This window comes from Pygocentrus nattereri, chromosome 11, assembly GCF_015220715.1.
Source record: "Pygocentrus nattereri isolate fPygNat1 chromosome 11, fPygNat1.pri, whole genome shotgun sequence".
Taxonomy (NCBI): domain Eukaryota; kingdom Metazoa; phylum Chordata; class Actinopteri; order Characiformes; family Serrasalmidae; genus Pygocentrus; species Pygocentrus nattereri.
Window position 1 is genome coordinate 5567658 of NC_051221.1, and position 22726 is coordinate 5590383.

The 22726-nt window shown below is 39.4% G+C and overlaps 1 protein-coding gene across 2 annotated transcripts in view; it reads left to right on the plus strand.

The window, feature by feature from the left end:
* The window catches only part of LOC108413742 (mucin-5AC-like), a 57080-nt gene that overhangs the window by 22062 nt on the left and 12292 nt on the right, over positions 1–22726 (plus strand). For both annotated transcript variants that reach the window (XM_037542443.1, XM_017686390.2), the window contains exons 4-8: positions 9516–9575; positions 11427–11480; positions 15550–15609; positions 17206–17259; positions 18354–18674. In XM_037542443.1, the coding sequence (XP_037398340.1) occupies positions 9516–9575; positions 11427–11480; positions 15550–15609; positions 17206–17259; positions 18354–18674 (549 nt within the window). The remainder of the gene's footprint in view (positions 1–9515; positions 9576–11426; positions 11481–15549; positions 15610–17205; positions 17260–18353; positions 18675–22726) is intronic.

Genomic DNA, 22726 nt, shown 5'->3' on the forward strand with positions numbered 1-22726 from the left:
GATAGTTTTGAAAAGTTTTTTTTCTCTCTCTAATACAGGAAAGAGTTGAGCAGCTATATGCTGATATCAAGAAGTGCACACAACAAACCCTGGACTTTCACTTCATTACTGCTCTATAATGACCTCTGGTTTTTATTATATTATTCTGTTGTCTAACTGGCTGTGACTTTCAGAGTTATTACAGACTACAGAGTTGTGTAAAATGAAAGAAACAATCTGATTCACAGTGCTCAAAGTTCTCTTCTGTATCAGTAAATTAATTTGTATGCAAAATTAAGTTCCCTCCTACATTAACATTCAGGATGTCTTCCTTTTCTGTTTTAATTCACTGTTATTTTGCATTAGATGTTGTTTGTGTTCATAAACACTAAACCTGACTCACCTCATCAGCTAATTTCTAATAGAATCAAGTGAAAACTTTAGTCATATGCATAAACTATAGACTTCTACAATGTTTTAGTGTATGTAAGGGTTTTATTGTATTAAAACTTACCTTTCATTATTTTTAGTTATTAAAAGGTATTTTTTTCTCAATGTTTTAAATTCAAATGTTTTAAATGCTGTTCATTATTTTAGTTGTTTGCACCCAAACCCAAGTGCCCCTGACCTGGGACAGCTCATTAGATTTTGATCCTGGTAAACTTTCTCTTTTTTTCTTTATTATATTGTTGTTTTTTGTGTTACTTGCTGTTTTCTACTAGCACTTTGTAGAACTTCTCTAAAAACCAATATGAATAAAATCTATTAATATTTCAGGCAGGTCTTATGTGCTCTTATTTCTTGGGTGTATCATTGTAGGTCACAAGTGCTTTACAGTCAAAGCTCATACTGTAGAATCCAGAGCTTTTAAAACATTAGCCTACAGCTAAATTGTAATAATGTCAGCATTCAACATAAACAATGGCCCGATGGCCATCTGTAAAAAAGTATGTCAGGCAAGTTGATTGGCCAGTCTCTGGCCTGTTCAGGCCAATGACAATTGGTGTGGCTCATTTAAAGGTCCTGGTCTCCTTCTACCTCTCTCCCTCACTCAGTGTTGCCTGTCAACTTGTCTCTTGTCAACTAGCAGACTGTGAGAAAATGTTATGTTGGATGCTAGATGTTAAGGGCAAAATGATCGAATATACTTAGGAAAATGGGAATACAAGAGCATCCCATAGTTCTAATACATAATCTCAACACTAATCAATACATCAGTCATCACAGAAAATGGATAAACAGACTTCCAAATTGGCAAAGGAGCTTGACAAGGCTGCCCACTATCCCCATTAAGCTATTTAAGATTAAGAGACTCTTATTAGTCCCACAACAGGGAAATTTCACCTCCGCATTCTAACCCATCCATGAAGTGAAACACCACATATACTCTAGTGAGCACACACATACTAGGGGGCAGTGAGCACACTTGCCCAGAGCGGTGGGCAGCCCAATCCGCAGCGCCCGGGGAGCAGTTGGGGGTTAGGTGTCTTGCTCAAGGACACCTCGGTCATGTGCTGTCGGCTCTGGGGATCAAACCAGTGACCTTCCAGTCATGAGGCTGGTTCCCTAACCTCCAGCCCACAACTGCCCCAATATTTGCAAATTATATAATAAAAGAAGCATATGTGGCCTTCGATGTTTGGATGATAGAACACTTACAGATGAAAACCTATAAGGCCTGAAGGCCCGTATTAGGAAGATTAAAGAAAAGAGTGGAAAGGTGGGACTTCAGCTGAATATGAAGAAGAGAAGGGTTTTGACAACAGGCAAGATTGCTAACCTTCCCACTGATGGAAGAGATGTAGAAACAGTGGACTAATTGGTGGAACTTGGCTGAACAAGGATGAAGGAGCTTGAAATGCATTGGTTCTACAAAGATCAGTATTGTTCTGGCTATGGTCTTCTCTGTAGTTCTTTATAGATGCGAAAGCTGGACGATAAACCAGTTCTTTTGAACTTTGGTTTTCAAGTTGTTCAGAATACTCTAGATAGTAAAGAAAACAAACAAATGGATCCTCAACCAAGTTAAATCAGAGCTATCAAGAAAAAGTCCTTCATCACCAGATAGAACCATTCATGGCAATGGTGTTCCCTGATTGCAGTGGCCTCTTTCAGCAGGATATTGAGCCCTGCCACAGTGCATACCCTGTTCAGGAGTGGTCTGATGAAGAGATCCAGCCTGTCCTCCAAACTCCCCAGATCTCAATACGGCTGAGCATGTCTGGGATGTGCTGGAACAAGATTTCCGACTTGGTGGACATGAAGGATCTGCTGTTAATGTCTTGATGCCAAAAACCAAAGCCCACCTTCTGAGTTCTTGCAGAGTCCATGCAGGTGGTCATAAAGTTTTGACAAACCGGTGTGTATAAATATGTTGGTTTTCATGACATCATAATACATTTCAAACTGGCTATTGTTATTGCTTACTCTTCATGTATGGACTGGGGAGTGAATGGTATTCTTTGAAACATTGACAATATTAATATACTCCATCGATCCATTGATCCATCCATCCATCCATCCATCATCTTCCGCTCCTCCAGGGTTTGGGTCGTGGGGGCAGCATCTTAAGCAATGGGGCCCAGACCTCCCTTTCCCCAGCCACTTCTACTTGCTTTCCAAGGGGGATTCCGAGGCGCTCCCAGGCCAGCTGGGCAGTATAGTCTATGGTATGTTGTCTACTGTATGGTCTCCTTCCTGGTGGACTTGCCTGTGACACCTCATGAGGGAGGCATTTTCCATCATAAAGACCCTGTTTTGAAGGAATCTGTTGTATTATACACTTTATGTGTAATGTTAGATTCAGTATTATGTGTTGTAATATGCAATCTCTGTGTATTTCATGTCACCCCTTTCATTTCAAGCTGTACCTGGGAGGACAATGGGAGGACATTCTGAACAGTTATTCTTGGCTATGTATAGGTTAAGAACAGCTGTTGCTTCAGTACCTAATTTGGCAGTGGTGCAGGAGCAACTATGTGCCTGGGCCTATATGAACGCCATTCTGTGTTCTGTCAGCTTGTCGTCTGTGAACCGTGTACACAGACAATTAAAACTTGTCCTTCAGACATGAAGCTGCACTCCCTGTTTCAAGTCTTCAGTTCATGAAGACACAGGTTGAAGATTAATTAGGAGGGGTTCGAAATTCTTCAGCTTATAAGATAAGAAGAGAACTGCTTACTGAAAAATGTGTCTCTCTTGGTCTCTCTCACCTACAGACACAGGAAGGCATGAAATTACCCACACAGAAACACAGGCACACAAACACGTCCTAAACCACGAGTGATCTCATACTTCTCCTCCCACCCACCTCTTCAGTCCACTTAGATGACTTTGTCCTATAAGACCACACTGTAGCTTTGAGAGCCTCACTCTTTTCAGCTTGTATTGTACACTACTTTACTGAATTGTACATAAAATAGTTCTTTTGCACACTGCATGTTCGTTAAGAAGTCTGTCACTCCGCTGAGACAGTAGCAGTGACCATAGTGTAGTGTATAGTGTAGTCAAATATAAGGCAATTCAGATCAAAACTCAACACTAGGACACTGATGACAGCAGTGAGTTCTTTCTTTCCCTCTCAACTCAGGTGCCTGTGTTGCACTAGATGATGCAGGTTTATCTTCAGTGGTATAGGCACCTTTCAAATATGTGGAGAGCGAAGGAGGAGAAAGAATATAGACGAGACACAGAAGCGGAGAAAGGCGAGCCAAAAGCTTCTGTGTACAAACAGAAAAAAAATTATGAAAGTTTGTTTTGTTGAAAGACCACATATATATGCATGTGCACTATCTATTAATATCTAATATCTAAACATAATTTTCAGGTGTTTGCTTAATTAGCATTTAGGTTAGTTAGTTAGCATTCTGGGGGCCTCCTAAGATGCTGGTGCCCAGGGGCCTCACAAGAACATAATCCATTCTTGAGATAAATATAACCTGAGTAACCACGAAAAACAGTTTTGACATGATCACTTCATTGAAGGAAAGAAGTGATCCAACACCAATTAAGGTGATACTAGGCTTAATAATCTAGAAGACTGATTCACTCATCCATGTTAAACCACTTAAATAGACCTTATACAGCAATGCAAATTAGATTAAATAGTCTCATTAAGCACCAAACTATGATCTTATATTCCAAAGGAAATGAGAAAGATACTTAAAAACTATCAGTTTAAAAACTCTGGGACTCCAGTGAACCACAACCGTTATCTCCACATACTTCTCCACATGGGTGATAGAGGCATTGCAAAACGTATTTTCTCAAATGAGAAAAATGTCAAGGTAATGACTGTGTATTTCCAAATACTCTTTCATGGTACTACTGTATATGTTACAGTGCAAGTCAAGTGTCAAGTCTCTGGGTACAAGTTGAGTCTAGTCTCTGAGGTGCAAGTTCAAGTTGAATCTCTGAGTTGCAAGTTCAACTTGAGTCTCTGAGAGGTGAGCCTGGATCGAGCCTCTAAGATGTGAGTGCAAGTCAAGTCTCAAGTCTCTGTAGAGTGAGTTGAGGCTAGAGTCTCTGAGGCTCAAGTCGAATCTCGAGTCTCTGTGTAGTGAGTGAGAGTTAAGTCTCTGGGGTGTGCAAGTGCAGTCTTGGGTCTCTGATGTTTGACTGAAAGTCAAGTTTCAAGTCTCTGGAGTGAGAGTGTAAGTCTCAAGTCTCTGAGAAGTAAGTATTTCAAATCTCTAAGGAGTTAGTCTGACTTAAGGCTCTAAGAAGTTCGTCTCTGAGGTGTGGGCGTGAGTTGAGTCTCCAAGGAGCGAGTCTGAGTCGAGACTTTGATGAAACAGTCTAGTCTTGAGATTCTAAGGGGAGCACATCTGAGTTGACTCACTGAGGTGCAAGTGAGAGTCAAGTCTCAAGTCTCTAAGGTATGAGTGCAACTTCAGTCTTTGAGGAGAGCGTCTGGGTAGAGTGCCTGAGGTGCAAGTGTGAGTCGAGTCTCGAACCTCTGAGGTACAAATGTGAGTCAAGTCTCTGAGGGACAAGTCCAGTCTTTGAAGATTCAGAGTCTGAATCAAGTCTTGAGTTTCCGGGGTGCCAGTCAAGGTATCAAATCTCAGACGTTTATGTGTGAGTTGAGACTTAAGCCTCTGAGGTGCAAGCCCAGATCCCAAGTCTTTGAGGTGCAAGTGACATCAAATTGTGTTTACATATTGCTTTTTATGAAAGATATTGCCACAAAACAGCTTTATAGAAATCTGTGTCCAAGGCCAAATGAGCAAGAGAAGGCCAACAGTGGCAAGGAAAAGTCCCTAAGAGTGAGAAGAAGAAACCTTGAGAGACACCAAGACTCAAAAGTGAAAACCATCCTCCGTCCTCCTCTGATCGACATCAGATAACCAAACAGTAACACTACTATTTACATTTACATTTATGGCATTTAGCAGACGCTCTTATCCAGAGCGACTTACAAAATTGCTTGTCATTACTTCAGAATATCTCTTGTTAATAAAGGTCGACATAATTTTAAAGAGTAGTTGTACTTTATTAAACTTAATGGGTGGGGGGTAATGTGTAGCATGTAGTGATATCGCAATGCAAAAATGCGACATGCAGAATTATATCTATTGCAACTGTATTGTTTGAGGCCCTAACAATCAGCACCACTCAGGTCTTGCGTTCCCATCTCTGACACATGCTCACACATTTTTTCACACATCACACCGCAGGAACTGCTTTTAGCTGTAAGTGAACAGCTCTGTGTTTTCACACGGCAGTGGCTATTCGTGTCTTAGCTTTTTTTCCATTTTATAAGAAACTATCCTCGACTAGTTTCGCTCACTTGCTGTCCGAGCATGATGGAGCGTACTGGGTTCTTCTGTCTCCTGCTGTGTGCAAGCGTACACATGATCAGCAATGGTGAGTACTCTACACCAGAGGTGGAGCACACTTCTGTAGTTGTTATTTTATTAATAATCTCAGTGGGGCTTAATTAAGTGTGGAGGCATCGCAATATCGCAACTGATATTGAACTGGGCACCAGTCAACAACTCACAGGCATGTTCATTAGAAATCTGTACAACAACATGGAGACAAGAATTGTTTTTCTTCTTAATTCAGATTTTGTTGAAAATATCATGAGAATATTGAAACATCAAGCCAGTATTGAGACTTGAATCAAATGATGGCCCAAGTTTATCATTACAGCAATTATCTAATACAGCAATAAGCCAGCCGAGGCGATATTATGATGGGTAAGGGTGATAAAATCACTATAACACGCAACCTCAAGTGGCTTACTGCTTGTAAAAAAAAAAAAAAAGGGAGCACATAAATTAAGATAAAATACACAAATTTATCATTAAATAATCTTAGGTAAGTATTTCACCAAGAAATGTAAATATTAAGAATATGTTATTGTTTCTAGGCAGCTATGGACTGCTGAACAATGAATTCTGCAATTGTTTCGTATACCTTTAAGACTTTTTGTCATGTAATACTGAAGATATCACGATATAGTACTGTTAGTGCAAAAACCTTCACTTATGTAAGTAGTGCTCTCCAAATGACCATCGTGATGGCTATGCTAATTTAGCGTCTTTTTAGCACCAAGTTAACGGTGTTGTACGCCCGTCTTACCACGCTGGGTCTAATTCTCAAATATTGACTGCTGCACCCAAACATTGCAAAATATCTTTAACAAATGACCATTTGGGATTTAACTGTACAATTCCATATTGTACAAATCCACACTGGACAAATCCTGAAGCCGGAATTTCATAACATACACAGCAGACAGAGGGAGGTGGTTAAGAATCAGCCTGGATTAAAAGCAGATCTAATAAAAGCAGACATTTGACGCTAATAAGACATTCATGTGACTTTCTTTAAACTTTTATATTGCAGTTTTACAGTAAATCATACAGTAAATACTTTAATTTGAAGCCTTTGAGATTAATGTAGTTGTTTAGCCTGTTTGCTGTATTTTAGACTGTTTATGAAGCTGATCAGCCTAGTCTTAGTTAATAAAATGAAGTTTTCAGCATTTCAGTTTAAACAGGTTCTTACTTCATCACTTGGTGGTCCAAGTGAGCAGCATTACAGTTAAAGATTATTCCATTATCAACTATTTTTAGTGACCTGGTGCAATAATGCAGATGTAATGCGGTCACCGCTGCAAGTATATCAAGTCTTTTACAATGGCTTTTATTTTCATATTTGGTCATTCAGAGTGGTTTGATGTAAAACGGTGTAGAAAGTCAGATGTCTTTACAGTGGTGGTGATAGGAACCAGACGTCACTATGACTACAACACAAATATAGACATTTTATTTACTATCCAAACCTGTGTCTTCTGAGTTTTATATGGAATATTGATTGGAAAATCTAAATACTACTTTGAGGACTAAACACACTTCATGTGTCCCTCCACCATGAAGGATCCTCAAAAATAGCGAAAGAAAATAAGGCCGAAGCTCTAAAACATTTGAACAACTTTATGTAGAACTTGGTGGAAATATCTTTTTGCCACATATATAGTACATGACTTTTTAAATCGTAGCATATTATGAAAAAATGCAGAAAATGCCTTTTGTAGATTTAACACATTGTTACGGTGACTGAAGATTGGCGATCAGCGTTTCCTATCACTGTGTTAAAGATGCAGGAGGCCTCTTATTGTTGGATTGCTCATTCATTGCTCAGAGTAATTCAGATTGGTAAGCGCTTATAACAATCAATATGCGTGCTTATGAAAAGTGCTGACATTGATTTGTTTAATCAGACGAAATAAAACAGCACTAACACATTGATTGTATTCCTATTTACATGTTTACTTGTTCAACTGAATTTGTGATTTCAGTTTAGTTAGATCATGTCTTTTGCACTTTAAATAAACAGAATTCAAAAGAAATCACTTTATTGAACAGGCGTAGCAGATCAAATTTTGGGGGTTTAAAGATTTCCGATACTGTAGTTTCTCTCCCATCCTGAATATTTATCATATGCATGCTCAGTTTCATGCCTATGGATAAAAAACTCATACAGTCATTCGACATCTTAGGCACACATATTTTGACTCTTAATGAAAAAGTTCATATTGCCATTCTACTAAAATGACTAGGTCTCAGTGTTACATATATGATCTATGGCTGCGGTCTTTACCAAATGTCATTCAGCAGGTCAAGTCAGAGAAGAGAGGCATCACATTACTCTGTAATTTTGTGGTGCTGCCACCATCAGGTGAAAAAAAATATGCAACATGCTGGCTGGTGTGACTGGGAGAGAGGAGGCAGACGTACGTGCTGAGATAACCGAGATTTATTATGGGCAAATCCAGGGTCATAGTCATAACGGTCCAGGTTCAAGTAGCCAATACAGAGAGATCATGGGGAAGACATGACACAAACCAGAATTCAACAGAACAAGCAGAACAGAACAAACACCACAGCAGATCACACCACCAACACAGACAGAGACTCAAACAAAGCAAACAGAAGAGATGGCAAACACAGGGCTTAAATACACAGGGAAAACGAGGAAAAACAGGTGGAGACAATCAGGGGCGGAGTCATGAAATGAGGGGGCTAAACCAAAACATGAACACATGGCCAATCATGAAGCTGGTGGGCCACTTACAAGACACTCTAAATGAGAAACCATGGGTTAAAAGCAGGCTGGACCTGGACAGGCTGCACCAGTGTTTGCCTCGCTCACATTGAGCCTTTGGAAGCAGAATAACACCTCTATGATGACCAAGACCCGCCTTGTCCGAACACCGATCCTATCTTTCTTTATGGAACAGATGCTTGAACCCTACCAACATGGACTTGAAAAAACTCCCCAACTCCCCAACCCAAACTTCGCAGACGCCTGGGGCAGATCCTTGGCATCTCCCTTCGGGATCACATTAACAGCAACACCATTCGAGCCAGATGTCAACAGCATGTCAACAGCAAGCAACCATCGAGGAACAGATACAACAGCATAGGCTGAAATGGTTTGGACACGTGCAGAATGGGGGTGGACCGTATACCACACCAACGTCTCTTGAACTGCACCTAAGAAAACGTGGAACACCTAAAGAAACAACGGTTTGATCTCAACGAAGCAAGAACATTAGGGGTGGATCATAAAACGTGTCAATCAAGTTCAGAATCCTGCAGCAGCGTCCCTTTCACGATATTGCCCTTATCTAGACACTAGCTGGGGACTGATGGTGGTGATGATGATGATGATGATCCTGACTGAGTTACGAAGTCTGTCATTTCTCCCCAGAGAGTAGGCGTCAAAAAAAAAAAAAAAAACTGTCAGCGTCACTTGACATGGATGTTCTGTCAACATAATATTAAATCTGGGAAATGCAAATTCCACAAAATATCAATTTTTTTTCTTTTTTTTGGGGGGAGAGTCTGAATAATCACAATTTGCATTGTATTAGAATTCATGACAAAATGATTCGGAATGAAAAATCATTAAATTAACTTCCATTAGCACTTAAGAATGTTTTTTTATGCATGATATGATGACATAAGAATTCTGAAATATCTTAATAATTACTAATGCTTTCTTACCATCTTTTCCTTCAGCAACATCAGCCCTTCAAACCCCGTCTAATGAATCAATCAACATCACAAGTGAGGGAACAGGTGAGCGTAAAGGAATTCACTGTAGTTTAAGCAGAAATCAACACGAAAATAAACATTCTGTACTGAATGTCATTTAGTCTTCACTTATAAAATCATGTTTCATTAAATAAGATTGAAATATTTTATTCATTTTTTAATTTAATTTGTGTCCAGGTTTTCTTAGAATAACAAAAGTATTATACAACCCCAATTCCAGTGAAGTTTGGACGTTGTGTAAAACATATAAAAACAGAAAACGATGATTTGCAAATCCTTTTCAACCCATATTCAACTGAATACACTACAAAGACGAGATATTTAATATTCAAACAGATAAACTTTATTGTTCTTTTGCAAATATTCACTCATTTTGAATTTGATGCCTGCAACACGTTCCAAAGAAGTTGGGACAGGGGCGTGTTTCCCACTGTGTTACATCACCTTTCCTTTAACAACACTCAATAAGTGTTTGGGAACTGAGGACACTGAATGTTGGAGCTTTGTAGGTGGAATTCTTTCCCATTCTTGCTTGATGTACAGCTTCAGTTGCTCAGCAGTCCGGGGTCTCCACTGTCGTATTTTGCGCTTCATAATGTGCCACACATTTTCAATGGGAGACGGGTCTGGACTGCAGGCAGGCCAGTCTAGCACCCGCACTCTTTTACTACGAAGCCACGCTGTTGTAACACGTGCAGAATATGGCTTGGCATCGTCTTGCTGAAATAAGCAGGACGTCCCTGAACAAGACGCTGCTTGGATGGCAGCAGATGTTGCTCCAAAACCTGTATGTACCTTTCAGCATTAATGGGGCCTTCACAGATGTGCAAGTTACCCCTGCCATGGGCACTAACATGCCCCCCCACACCATCAGAGATGCTGGCTTTTGAACTTTGCGCTGAAAACAATCCGGAGAGTCCTTTTCCTCTTTGGCCCGGAGGACACAACGTCCATGATTTCCAAAAACAGTGTGAAATGTGGACGCGTCAGACCACAAGACACTTTTCCACTTTGCGTCAGTCCATCTCAGATGAGCTCGGCCCAGAGAAGCCGGCGGCGTTTCTGGGTGGTGTTGATATGTGGCTTCGCTTTGCATGGCAGAGTTTTAACTTGCACTTGTAGATGGAGCGACGAACTGAGTTCACTGACAGTGGTTTTCTGAAGTGTTCCTGAGCCCTTGTGGGAATATCCGCTACAGAATGATGTCGGTTTTTAATGCAGTGCCACCTGAGGGGTCGAAGGTCACGGACATTCAATGTTGGTTTTCTGCCGTGCTGCTTACTTGCAGAGATTTCTCCAGATTCTCTGAATCTTTTGATGATATTATGGACTGTAGATGATGAAACCCCTAAATTCCTTGCAATTGGATGTTGAGAAACATTGTTCTTAAACTGTTGGACTATTTGGTCATGCAGTTGTTAACAAAGTGGTGAACCTCGTCCCGTCTTTGCTTGTGAACGACTGAGCCTTTCAGCGATGCTCCCTTTATACCCAATCATGACACTCACCCAAATTAATCTCTCAACTTTCCCAGTGTTTTTTTGCCCCTGTCCCAACTTCTTTGGAACATGTTGCAGGCATCAAATTAAAAATGAATAATTTGCAAAAAACAAAGTTTATCCGTTTGAACATTAAATATCTTGTCTTTGTAGTGTATTCAATTGAATATGGGTTGAAAAGGATTTGCAAATCACTGTATTCACTGTTTTATTTATGTTTTACACAACGTTCCCACTTCATTGTAATTGTGGTTGTATTTAATATTATTAATGCTTTTGTGCCATTTCATAATTTATAAACAATCCTTCAATATGTTAATAATGAATAACACTTTCTTACAATTACCAAATAAAAAAATAGATTTTTTTTCATCAGATAAGTCAGCACCCACATCTACTACATCAAGCAACAACAAAAATGAGGAAAAAGGTGAGCTCAATGGAATTCACTGTGGTTTAAGTAGAAATCATCATGTAAAAAAATCTAATGAATGAATGACGTTCAGTTTTCACTTTTCTGAAATACTTCATTTAAATAAAACTATTATTCATGTTCTTAGAATTTTGTAGATCTCTGCATTGTGACTTCAGAAATAACAACAGTAATTATAAACCATTTCAAACATTAAATTGATTATCTTTTATGGTTCACATTTGAACATAAAACATCTTGATTACACTGTTATTGTCCCTAAAACTAATATGAGTCTGGGTGAGGTGTTAAATCACTGGTCAGTAACTTTGTATAACAGGCTCTGGTCTGTATTCAGGCAGACTTTACTCTAAAATCTTTACTGAAGTGGAGACTCTTAAACTGAGTTTTATATGGAATATTGATTGGAAAATCTAAATACTACTTTGAGGACTAAACACACTTCATGTGTCCCTCCACCATGAAGGATCCTCAAAAATAGCGAAAGAAAATAAGGCCGAAGCTCAAACATTTGAACAACTTTATGTAGAACTTGGTGGAAATATCTTTTTGCCACATATATAGTACATGACTTTTTAAATCGTAGCATATTATGAAAAAATGCAGAAAATGCCTTTTGTAGATTTAACACATTGTTACGGTGACTGAAGATTGGAGATCAGCGTTTCCTATCACTGTTAAAGATGCAGGAGGCCTCTTTTATTGTTGGATTGCTCATTCATTGCTCAGAGTAATTCAGCTTGGTAAGCGCTTATAACAATCAATATGCGTGCTTATGAAAAGTGCTGACATTGATTTGTTTAATCAGACGAAATAAAACAGCACTAACACATTGATTGTATTCCTATTTACATGTTTACTTGTTCAACTGAATTTGTGATTTCAGTTTAGTTAGATCATGTCTTTTGCACTTTAAATAAACAGAATTCAAAAGAAATCACTTTATTGAACAGGCGTAGCAGATCAAATTTTGGGGGTTTAAAGATTTCCGATACTGTAGTTTCTCTCCCATCCTGAATATTTATCATATGCATGCTCAGTTTCATGCCTATGGATAAAAAACTCATACAGTCATTTGACATCTTAGGCACACATATTTTGACTCTTAATGAAAAAGTTCATATTGCCATTCTACTAAAATGACTAGGTCTCAGTGTTACATATATGATCTATGGCTGCGGTCTTTACCAAATGTCATTCAGCAGGTCAAGTCAGAGAAGAGAGGCATCACATTACTCTGTAATTTTGTGGTGCTGCCACCATCAGGTGAAAAAAAATATGCAACATGCTGGCTGGTGTGACTGGGAGAGAGGAGGCAGACGTACGTGCTGAGATAACCGAGATTTATTATGGGCAAATCCAGGGTCATAGTCATAACGGTCCAGGTTCAAGTAGCCAATACAGAGAGATCATGGGGAAGACATGACACAAACCAGAATACAACAGAACAAGCAGAACAGAACAAACACCACAGCAGATCACACCACCAACACAGACAGAGACACAAACAAAGCAAACAGAACAAATGCCAAACACAGGGCTTAAATACACAGGGAAAACGAGGAAAAACAGGTGGAGACAATCAGGGCCGGAGTCATGAAATGAGGGGGCTAAACCAAAACATGAACACATGGACAAGACTGGGAGGGGCCAATCATGAAGCTGGTGGGCCACTGATAAGACACTCTAAATGAGAAACCATGGGTTAAAAGCAGGCTGCAGGCTGACTTTGGACACCCCTGTTAAGTCCTATATATATATACACACCTCAATATCACACAGCATCTGCTTAAAAGGCAGTTTTCTGTCAAGTGCCATGGATTTTTTTTCTGAGTTGTTGAGAGAATATTTTGGCTAAAATGACTTTATGTATACTACAGTGACACAATGCTGATGTATCTAGTCTTTAAAATAGTAAAACAAAACTTAAAGGCCATGGAAAATGTTCATGTTTGTTGAACCAGCTTGACTTGGCAAGCTCCATCATGTTACCTGCATTTCATCACCGTGACATTCACTCGAATTGACATCCAAATTGAACAAGTGCAGGATGAATCGGGTTTGACTGGTTCAGGAGAAAGGAGTGCACCAGTGTTTGCCTCGCTCACATTGTGCCTTTGGAAGCAGAATAACATCTCTATGAAGATCAAGACCCGTGTAACACTCGTGTGCAAGGGCTATCACAAATGGTTACGCTAATGGACCAGTTCTAGGGCCGTTGGGAGTGGTGCACCTATAAATGACCAGAGACACACATAAAAAGATTTTTATTTACATTACGGTTATAATCCTCATAGTTCTCTATTTAGGAATGTATTAGTTCAAGTTTAGTTAATGGCTGAGGTTACATTAATTATGGGTTTATTTGTGTTAGTTTAATTCGGTTAATTCACATTAAGTTTAGGTCAATATTGTCGTTTCTTTCTAATTAATTATTTGCTTATTTAGTGTGGCTGTGGGTTTTCTTTGGTTTGCAGGTTAAAATGTAAGTTTATCTATGTTTGCAATTATCAATTGTATTTTTTTTCTTATTTAGGCTGAATATTGTCAGTTAATGTCCATTTGATACGATATTAGAAGAAATTCACCAGCTACAGCGCCGCGGGCTCCACAGCAGCAACACCATGGAGACAGGACAGCAGGCTGCTAGCTGTAGGCTAGCACTGACCTAGCTCCTTAACAAGCTCCCTTCACAAACCTCCACCCAGCTAAACACAACATACTCAGCCTCATTTAACAGCAGCACAGCACCACAGTGCACCATGTTAATGTAGCCATTAGTTCCACCTTAAAGTCTTTAATTCAGCCACATACAGCAGCTAAACTGAGCTCTAACTCACCAAACCAGCCTGTTTTACTCTAAATCAGGGAAAGGTATCGTCCTCTGTGGGTCCTGGACTGGGAAACACAGGTAGAGCGGGTTTGTAGTGTCTGTAGTTCAGTAGTTTGAGAGAAACAGGCTGTATCTCACAGCTTCAGCGCTCTCTCTTCTCCCCTCTCCCTTCTGCTTCCACCGGGCGCTCTCGAACTTTCCGCTCAGCGCTGTGGGGTTTTAGCTGCAGGGTCTTAAAGGGGCAGCGCACTTTTGCTGTGGTGGATTCAACTGAGTAAATGTTTTAATATTTTAACTGTTTTAAGGAATTATAATATGAATTAGTTCCTGTTACCTGTTTATTAATTACTCTTTCTGTAGTAATCTGTGTACTAATAGTTCAATATTTTAGAGTTTGTAATATCATATTCACACCCGCCTTGTCCGAACACCGATCCTCTTTCTTTATGGATCAGATGCTTTAACCCTACCAACATGGACTTGAAAAAACTCCCAAGGCTTCCCAAATGTGATGCCTGGGGCAGATCCTTGGCATCTCCCTTCGGCATCACATTAACAGCGACACCATCCGAGCCAGATGTCAACAGCATGTCAACAGCAAGCAACCATTGAGGAACAGATACAACAGCATAGGCTGAAATGGTTTGGACACGTGCAGAATGGGGGTGAACCGTATACCACACCAACGTCTCTTGAACTGCACCTAATAAAACGTGGAACACCTAAAGAAACAACGGTTTGATCTCAACGAAGCAAGAACATTAGCTGTGGATCATAAAATGTGTCAGTCAAGTCCGGAATCCTGCAGCAGCGTCCCTTTCACGATATTGCCCTTATCTAGACACTAGCTGGGGACTGATGGTGGTGATGATGATGATGATGATCCTGACTGAGTTACGAAGTCTGTCATTTCTCCCCAGAGAGTAGGCGTCAAAAAAAAAAAAAAAAACTGTCAGCGTCACTTGACATGGATGTTCTGTCAACATAATATTAAATCTGGGAAATGCAAATTCCACAAAATATCAATTTTTTTTCTTTTTTTGGGGGGAGAGTCTGAATAATCACAATTTGCATTGTATTAGAATTCATGACAAAATGACTCGGAATGAAAAATCATTAAATTAACTTCCATTAGCACTTCGGAATGTTTTTTTTATGCATGATATGATGACATATAAGAATTCTGAAATATCTTAATAATTACTAATGCTTTCTTACCATCTTTTCCTTCAGCAACATCAACCCTTCAAACCCCGTCTAATGAATCAATCAACATCACAAATGAGGAAGCAGGTGAGCATAAAGGAATTCACTGTAGTTTAAGCAGAAATCAACACGAAAATAAACATTCTGTACTGAATGTCATTTAGTCTTCACTGTTATAAAATCATATTTCATTAAATAAGATTGAAATATTTTATTCATTTATCAATTTAATTTAATTTATTTGTGTCCAGATTTTCTTAGAATAACAAAAATATTATACAACCCCAATTCCAGTGAAGTTGGGACGTTGTGTAAAACATAAATAAAAACAGAAAACGATGATTTGCAAATCCTTTTCAACCCATATTCAACTGAATACACTACAAAGACGAGATATTTAATGTTCAAACAGATCAATTTCTTTTTTTGCAAATATTCACTCATTTTTAATTTGATGCCTGCAACACATTCCAAAGAAGTTGGGACAGGGGCGTGTTTACCACTGTGTTACATCACCTTTCCTTTTAACAACACTCAATAAGCGTTTGGGAACTGAGGACACTGATTGTTGAAGCTTTGTAGGTGGAATTCTTTCCCATTCTTGCTTGATGTACAGCTTCAGTTGCTCAGCAGTCCGGGGTCTCTGTTGTCGTATTTTGCGCTTCATAATGCGCCACACATTTTCAATGGGAGACGGTCTGGACTGCAGGCAGGCCAGTCTAGTACCCACACTCTTTTCCGGAGGACACAACGTCCATGATTTCCAAAAACAATTTGAAATGTGGACGCGTCAGACCACAGGACACTTTTCCACTCTGCGTCAGTCCATCTCAGATGAGCTCGGCCCAGAGAAGCCGGCAGCGTTTCTGGGTGGTGTTGATATGTGGCTTCACTTTGCATGGCAGAGTTTTAACTTGCACTTGTAGATGGAGCGACGAACTGAGTTCACTGACAGTGGTTTTCTGGAGTGTTCCTGAGCCCATGTGGGAATATCCGTTACAGAATGATGTCGGTTTTTAATGCAGTGCCGCCTGAGGGATCGAAGGTCACGGGCATTCAATGTTGGTTTTCTGCCTTGCCGCTTACTTGCAGAGATTTCTCCAGATTCTCTGAATCTTTTCATGATATTATGGACTGTAGATGATGAAATCCCTAAATTCCTTGCAATTGGATGTTGAGAAACATTGTTCTTAAACTGTTGGACTATTTGGTCATGCAGTTGTTAACAAAGTGGTGAACCTGACCCCATCTTTGATTGTGAACGACTGAGCCTTTCAGGAATGCTCCCTTTATACCCAAACATGACACTCACCCAAATTAATCTCTCAACTTTCCCAGTCTTTTGTTGCCCCTGTCCCAACTTCTTTGGAACGTGTTGCAGGCATCAAATTAAAAATGAGTGAATATTTGCGAAAATCAATAAAGTTTATCCGTTTGAACATTAAATATCTTGTCTTTGTAGTGTATTCAATTGAATATGGGTTGAAAAGGATTTGCAAATCACTGTATTCTGTTTTTATTTATGTTTTACACAACGTTCCCACTTCATTGTCATTGTGATTGTATTTAATATTATTAATGCTATTGTGACATTTCATAATCTATAAACAATCCTTCAATATGTTAATAATTAATAATGCTTTCTTACAATTACCAAATAAAAAATAGATTTTTTTTCATCAGATAAGTCAGCACCCACATTTACTACAACAAGCAACAACAAAAATGAGGAAAAAGGTGAGCTCAATGGAATTCACTGTGGTTTAAGTAGAAATCATCATGTAAAAAAATCTAATGAATGAATGACGTTCAGTTTTCACTTTTCTGAAATAATACTTCATTTAAATAAAACTATTATTCATGTTCTTAGAATTTTGTAGATCTCTGCATTGTGACTTCAGAAATAACAACAGTAATTATAAACCATTTCAAACATTAAATTGATTATCTTTTATGGTTCACATTTGAACATAAAACATCTTGATTACACTGCTATTGTCCCTAAAACTAATATGAGTCTGGGGTCTGGGTGAGGTGTTAAATCACTGGTCAGTTACTTTGTATAACAGGCTCTGGTCTGTATTCAGGTGGACTTTACTCTAGAATCTTTACTGAAGCGGAGACTCTTAAACCGAAGCAAAGTCCGAAATATGGGCTTTAGTACAAGCCTCAATTGTAATTATGGTTTAGGCTAAAGAATGTTTTTCAACTGTAAACTGTACAATTATTAATGTTACTTATTCATCTCAAAGCAGAATAGAATTTTTCTTTTTAGAGGAGGAATGGTCGGCTCTCATTGAGGGCTTCCTTGTTTAAAGTACCCTGCATGTCATAGTTTAAACCATAAAATGTGTCTTGAATAGTCAATTACTAAACCATTAATTATTGACTGAAGCTTTGGGCAGGAGAACATTTAATCACACTGGGTCTGGCATTCTTGGCTGGTATCTAACTGGTATCTAATGTGATAGGATCACATTCAGAATGGATCACGTTCAGATTTCACTTCACTGCACCAGGTGTGACAACTTTCAGAGGTGGTCAGAAACAGATACTGACCACATCAGGCACAAGTGCATTCTTACACTATGAACCAATGAAAATGTCCATATCAACTTTGCCCGTTTGAACAATTGGCAAACAGATATAACTGAAAACAACGTGTGTTATGTATATGGGGAAGTAAAATCAAATATTATGTGGTCACATTGGGGACCAGGCCCAAACACATTTACTGCAAGGTGTAAACAGCCTTAATGTACAAGTCATATGATGCTAAACAGACTGAACCAAGCAAACACAAACAACAAATGCTGTTCCCTACATTCCAGGTACAAATAACATAACCGCATCCATAACTGCTACAGAAGCTGCAACAACTACACCAACATCCAAAACTAACATCACAGGGACAAACGCTACCGAAACTGCAACGACTACATCCACATCCACAACTAACATCACAGGGACAAACGCTACCGAAACTGCAATGACTACACCCAAATCCACAACTAACAGCACAGGGACAAAAGCAACCGAAACTGCAACAACTACAACCACATCCACAACTAATAAAACGAACAGAACAGGCACAACGGCACCAAAAACTGCAACAAATACAACTCACCATTCATCTGGAGGAACAACTCAAGGTTCGTATGAGCTACTGATGTAATGCCATCAGATGATCTAGCACTAGACACAGTGATGAGATTTTTAATACAGCACTCTGTGTATTTTAAGCATGACATGAATATGCATTTTAATGTTAGTTTTAATGTTAGTTTGTTTTTTACTCATATTTAGATGAAGGTACTAAGTCTGAAAAATTGAAGGTGCAGGGTATGTTTGTCCTTCAGTAATTTTGCCAAAAAGACAAAAAAGCCTTGTTCAATTCAGTTTGTACAAAAAATATTGTTGCACACTTTTTTCGTTGCAATTTTTCAATCAAATTTACAGAATAATGACCTGCATGAGAAAATGAAAACACATCTACCAAATCATTCTGCTGCTAGGCAAAATTATGCTGTATTGATTTGAAGCTGGTTAAATTTTTAGATAGATAGATAGATAGATAGATAGATAGATAGATAGATAGATAGATAGATAGATAGATAGATAGATAGATACTTTATTGGTCCCGAAGGAAATTTAGGCATCCAGCAGCAACAACACAATACAGTAAGAAACATATTCAACATCTATTAAACACAGAACAATAGAAAATATATAAGGGTATAAAGACTTTCTGTACAAGGTAAAGAACTATCTGTAGATGGAGCAGTGCAGTAGAGTTTTCTAACAGCCAATAAATAAATTCACAGAGCAAAGTGCAAGGTGCAAACGACATTAGTTATAAAAGTTATAAAAGTGACTGATGTGCCATAGAATTATTAATATGTACATGTAAAAAATATAGTTCTGTAAAGTGAATATGTGAATATATGAATACCACACCATGAGTAAATGTACTTGAGTGTAAGAGAGGTTGGGGAAGTGTAATTGTGAATAAATAATTAAGCGGTTGAGTAGTTGAATAATGTCCATGTAGTGCGACTGGGTTAAACTCAGTCAGCAGCAGCCTCCCGTCCCCGATGGGAGGAGTTGAAGAGTCTGAAGGCTCTCGGAATGAATGATCTTCTGAGTCTGTCTGTTGTGCAGCTCTGTGACAGCAGCCTGCCACTGAACACACTCCTCTGCTTCATGATGATGGTGTGAAGTGGGTGACTATCATTGTTCATGATAGAAAGCAGTTTATCCAAAGTCCTCCTATCTGCTATTGTAACCAGAGAGTCCAGCTCCACTCCCACCACTGCCCCGGTCCTCCTGACCAGCTTGTCCAGCCTTGATGCATCTCTTCTCTTCATGGTGCCTCCCCAGCAAACCACAGCGTAGAAGAGAATGCTGGCCACGATTGAGTGGTAGAACATCTGCAGAAGCTTCTTACAGATGTTAAAGGTCCGCAGTCTCCTCAGGAAATACAGCCGACTCTGTCCTTTCCTGTACAGGGTGTCCATGTTTGTTGACCAGTCCACATTGTTGTCCAGATGCAGACCAAGGTACTTGTAGGTCTTGACCGTCTCCACATCAACCCCCTCAATGGAGACTGGCTGCAGGGGTAGTCCAGACCTACGGATGTCCACCACCAACTCCTTGGTCTTGGATATGTTCAACTGCAGTTGGTTCAGTCGACACCAAGCAACAAATTCCTCCACCTGTCTCCTGTACTCCTCCTCCTGACCACCCTTGACACATCCAACGATGGCAGTGTCATCCGAGAATATCTGCAGATGGCACATCTCAGAGTTGTACTGGAAGTCTGATGTGTAGAGAGTGAAGAGGAAGGGGGAGAGCACAGTCCCCTGTGGTGCTCCAGTGCTGCTGACAACAGTCTCAGATGTACCGTCAGTCAGCCTCACGTACTGTGGTCTGCAGGTGAGATAGTCCGTGATCCAATGCACCAGGTGAGGATCCACCTGCATCTTCACCAGCTTGTCTCTGAGAACTGGGGGCTGGATGGTATTAAAAGCACTGGAGAAATCAAAAAACATGATTCTCACAGCGCTATTCCCCTTGTCCAGATGAGAGTAGGTTCGGTGGAGGAGGTAGGTGATGGCGTCCTCGACACCAATCCTCTCCCGATAGGCAAACTGGAGAGGGTCCAGTGCATGCTGTACCTGGGGTCTGAGAAGAGGGAGAAGCAGTCGCTCCATGTCTTCATAATGTGGGACGTCAACGCAACTGGCCTGTAGTCGTTGAGCTCACTGGGGTGAGGTTTCTTAGGTGGTTAACTAAACAAGAATATTTGACCACTGTACAGAGTGAGGTCAGTAAATCACTTTGATGAAGAGCGGCTGATAAATGGTTCAACTGTATTAGGTTTTTGCAAAATTAATTCATGTAATTGGCCTTTTTATGGTTAGATGCATATAAAGACATGTAACTTCTAAAATATAGAATTAATCAATTTAATCAATTTGTCAATGCCTTTAACATACAGAAAAAATGTACCTCTTTTAAAAACAAGCTAGGAAGCTGGGATGCTGGGGCATGGACTGAAGTACAGCATTGTCCCTGGAAAAACAGGATGTCTGGTCATGCTAGCACTAGATCATGTCTTACAAGGTTTATATTCTTATGAAACTGTATATGTAAGACTCATTGATGAGTTTTAAGCTGTTTTAGACAATTTTGGGAGAGTCAGAGTGGGTAAGAGAAATCACTCCAGGGATATAACATATACCTTATATGTAAAAATGAAATCTACTAATTATCGATACTAGTTTATCAACAGACAACTTTGTGACAAAATTAGTACACCCCATGACAACCCTAGTTTTTAACATATTTAAGCATGTGGACATTTGATCTTCATTTCATCAACATTTCACATGGAGGTAATAAGTAAATTAAAAAAGAAGACATTTCTTAATTTGTAGAATGAATTATTAAAAATTCAATTTTCCTGTGAGGAGAAATTAGGACCACTCCACATTTATTACTACTTAAAATGTCTAAAATTAGAATCAGGTGACCTCATCAACTGCAAATGATTTGCTAGATTTTGGATTTTGGAGGAGGCTGTTGGATTTAAACCTCAGACATTTAGTTCTGATCTGTATTGTTGAAGTGAGGGGTGTCATCTTGGCAGGATCTTACAATTCTTACAATTGGAGAACATCTAAAACAACTGCTAATATGGCCAGGCCAGGCTATCATAGCAAGTTCGGCCCAAGAGCAGACCACGAGGTGTGTAAATAAGTCTCCAACAAATCCTAAAATGTCATCACGGGACCTACAGGTATCTGTCAAAGTACATTGATCTGCCAGAATTGATCTATCAGAAAGGGATTGCACAAGTCTGACTTTCAAGGAGGAAACACTTGATGTCAAAAAAACAGAGTAAGACTAAAGTTTGCCAGAAAAGACCTAGACAAAAACAGAGGACTTGACTTATTGAAAGTTGAATTATTTGGACATGTCGTGCAAAGGAAACATGCAACCAAAGAACCTCAAACCAACTGCGAAGCATGGAGGGGAAATGTCATAGCTTGAGGCGGGTTTGCTACAGCAAGGTCTGGCAAACTGTCCATCATAGAATCCACTATGAATTCCTTATTTTATTAATAAGAATCAATAAAAATGATCAAGAGAGGAAAACGTGAAATGTGAAACACAAAGTAGGCGTTGGTCTCGGGAAAAACAGGCAAAATGGTCATAAACAGAAAGGCAGGTACACAGTGGAACGCTCAGTGGGTTGATAACGCTCAGTGGGCTGAAAACTGAGGCTCAAGTGGAGGTGGACCACACAACATAACAAAGACCCGAAACACTGAAGTAAACCCACCAAGGAACAGCTCAAAAGTAAGAAATAGAGAGTAGTGAAATGGCCAGTCACAGCCCGGATCTTAATCTTATTGAGATGCTGTGGGGTGATTTGAAACAGGCTGTGCATGTATAAACATCACACTGCTGAATGAAACCTGCATAGAGAGAGACTTTCTCCTACTCAATGCCAGAGTGTGGTAGACAGTTATAGGAAACATCTAATAGAGGTTATTTCAGTCATAGGAGGAAATACCAGCTATTAGGCCATAAGGTGTTCCAACTTTTTCCTCAGTAGAAATTTCTTTTTTATTTATTTATTTTTTTTGTTAAATGAATGATCACATTTTTTGTGTTTACATGCACATAACACAGTATT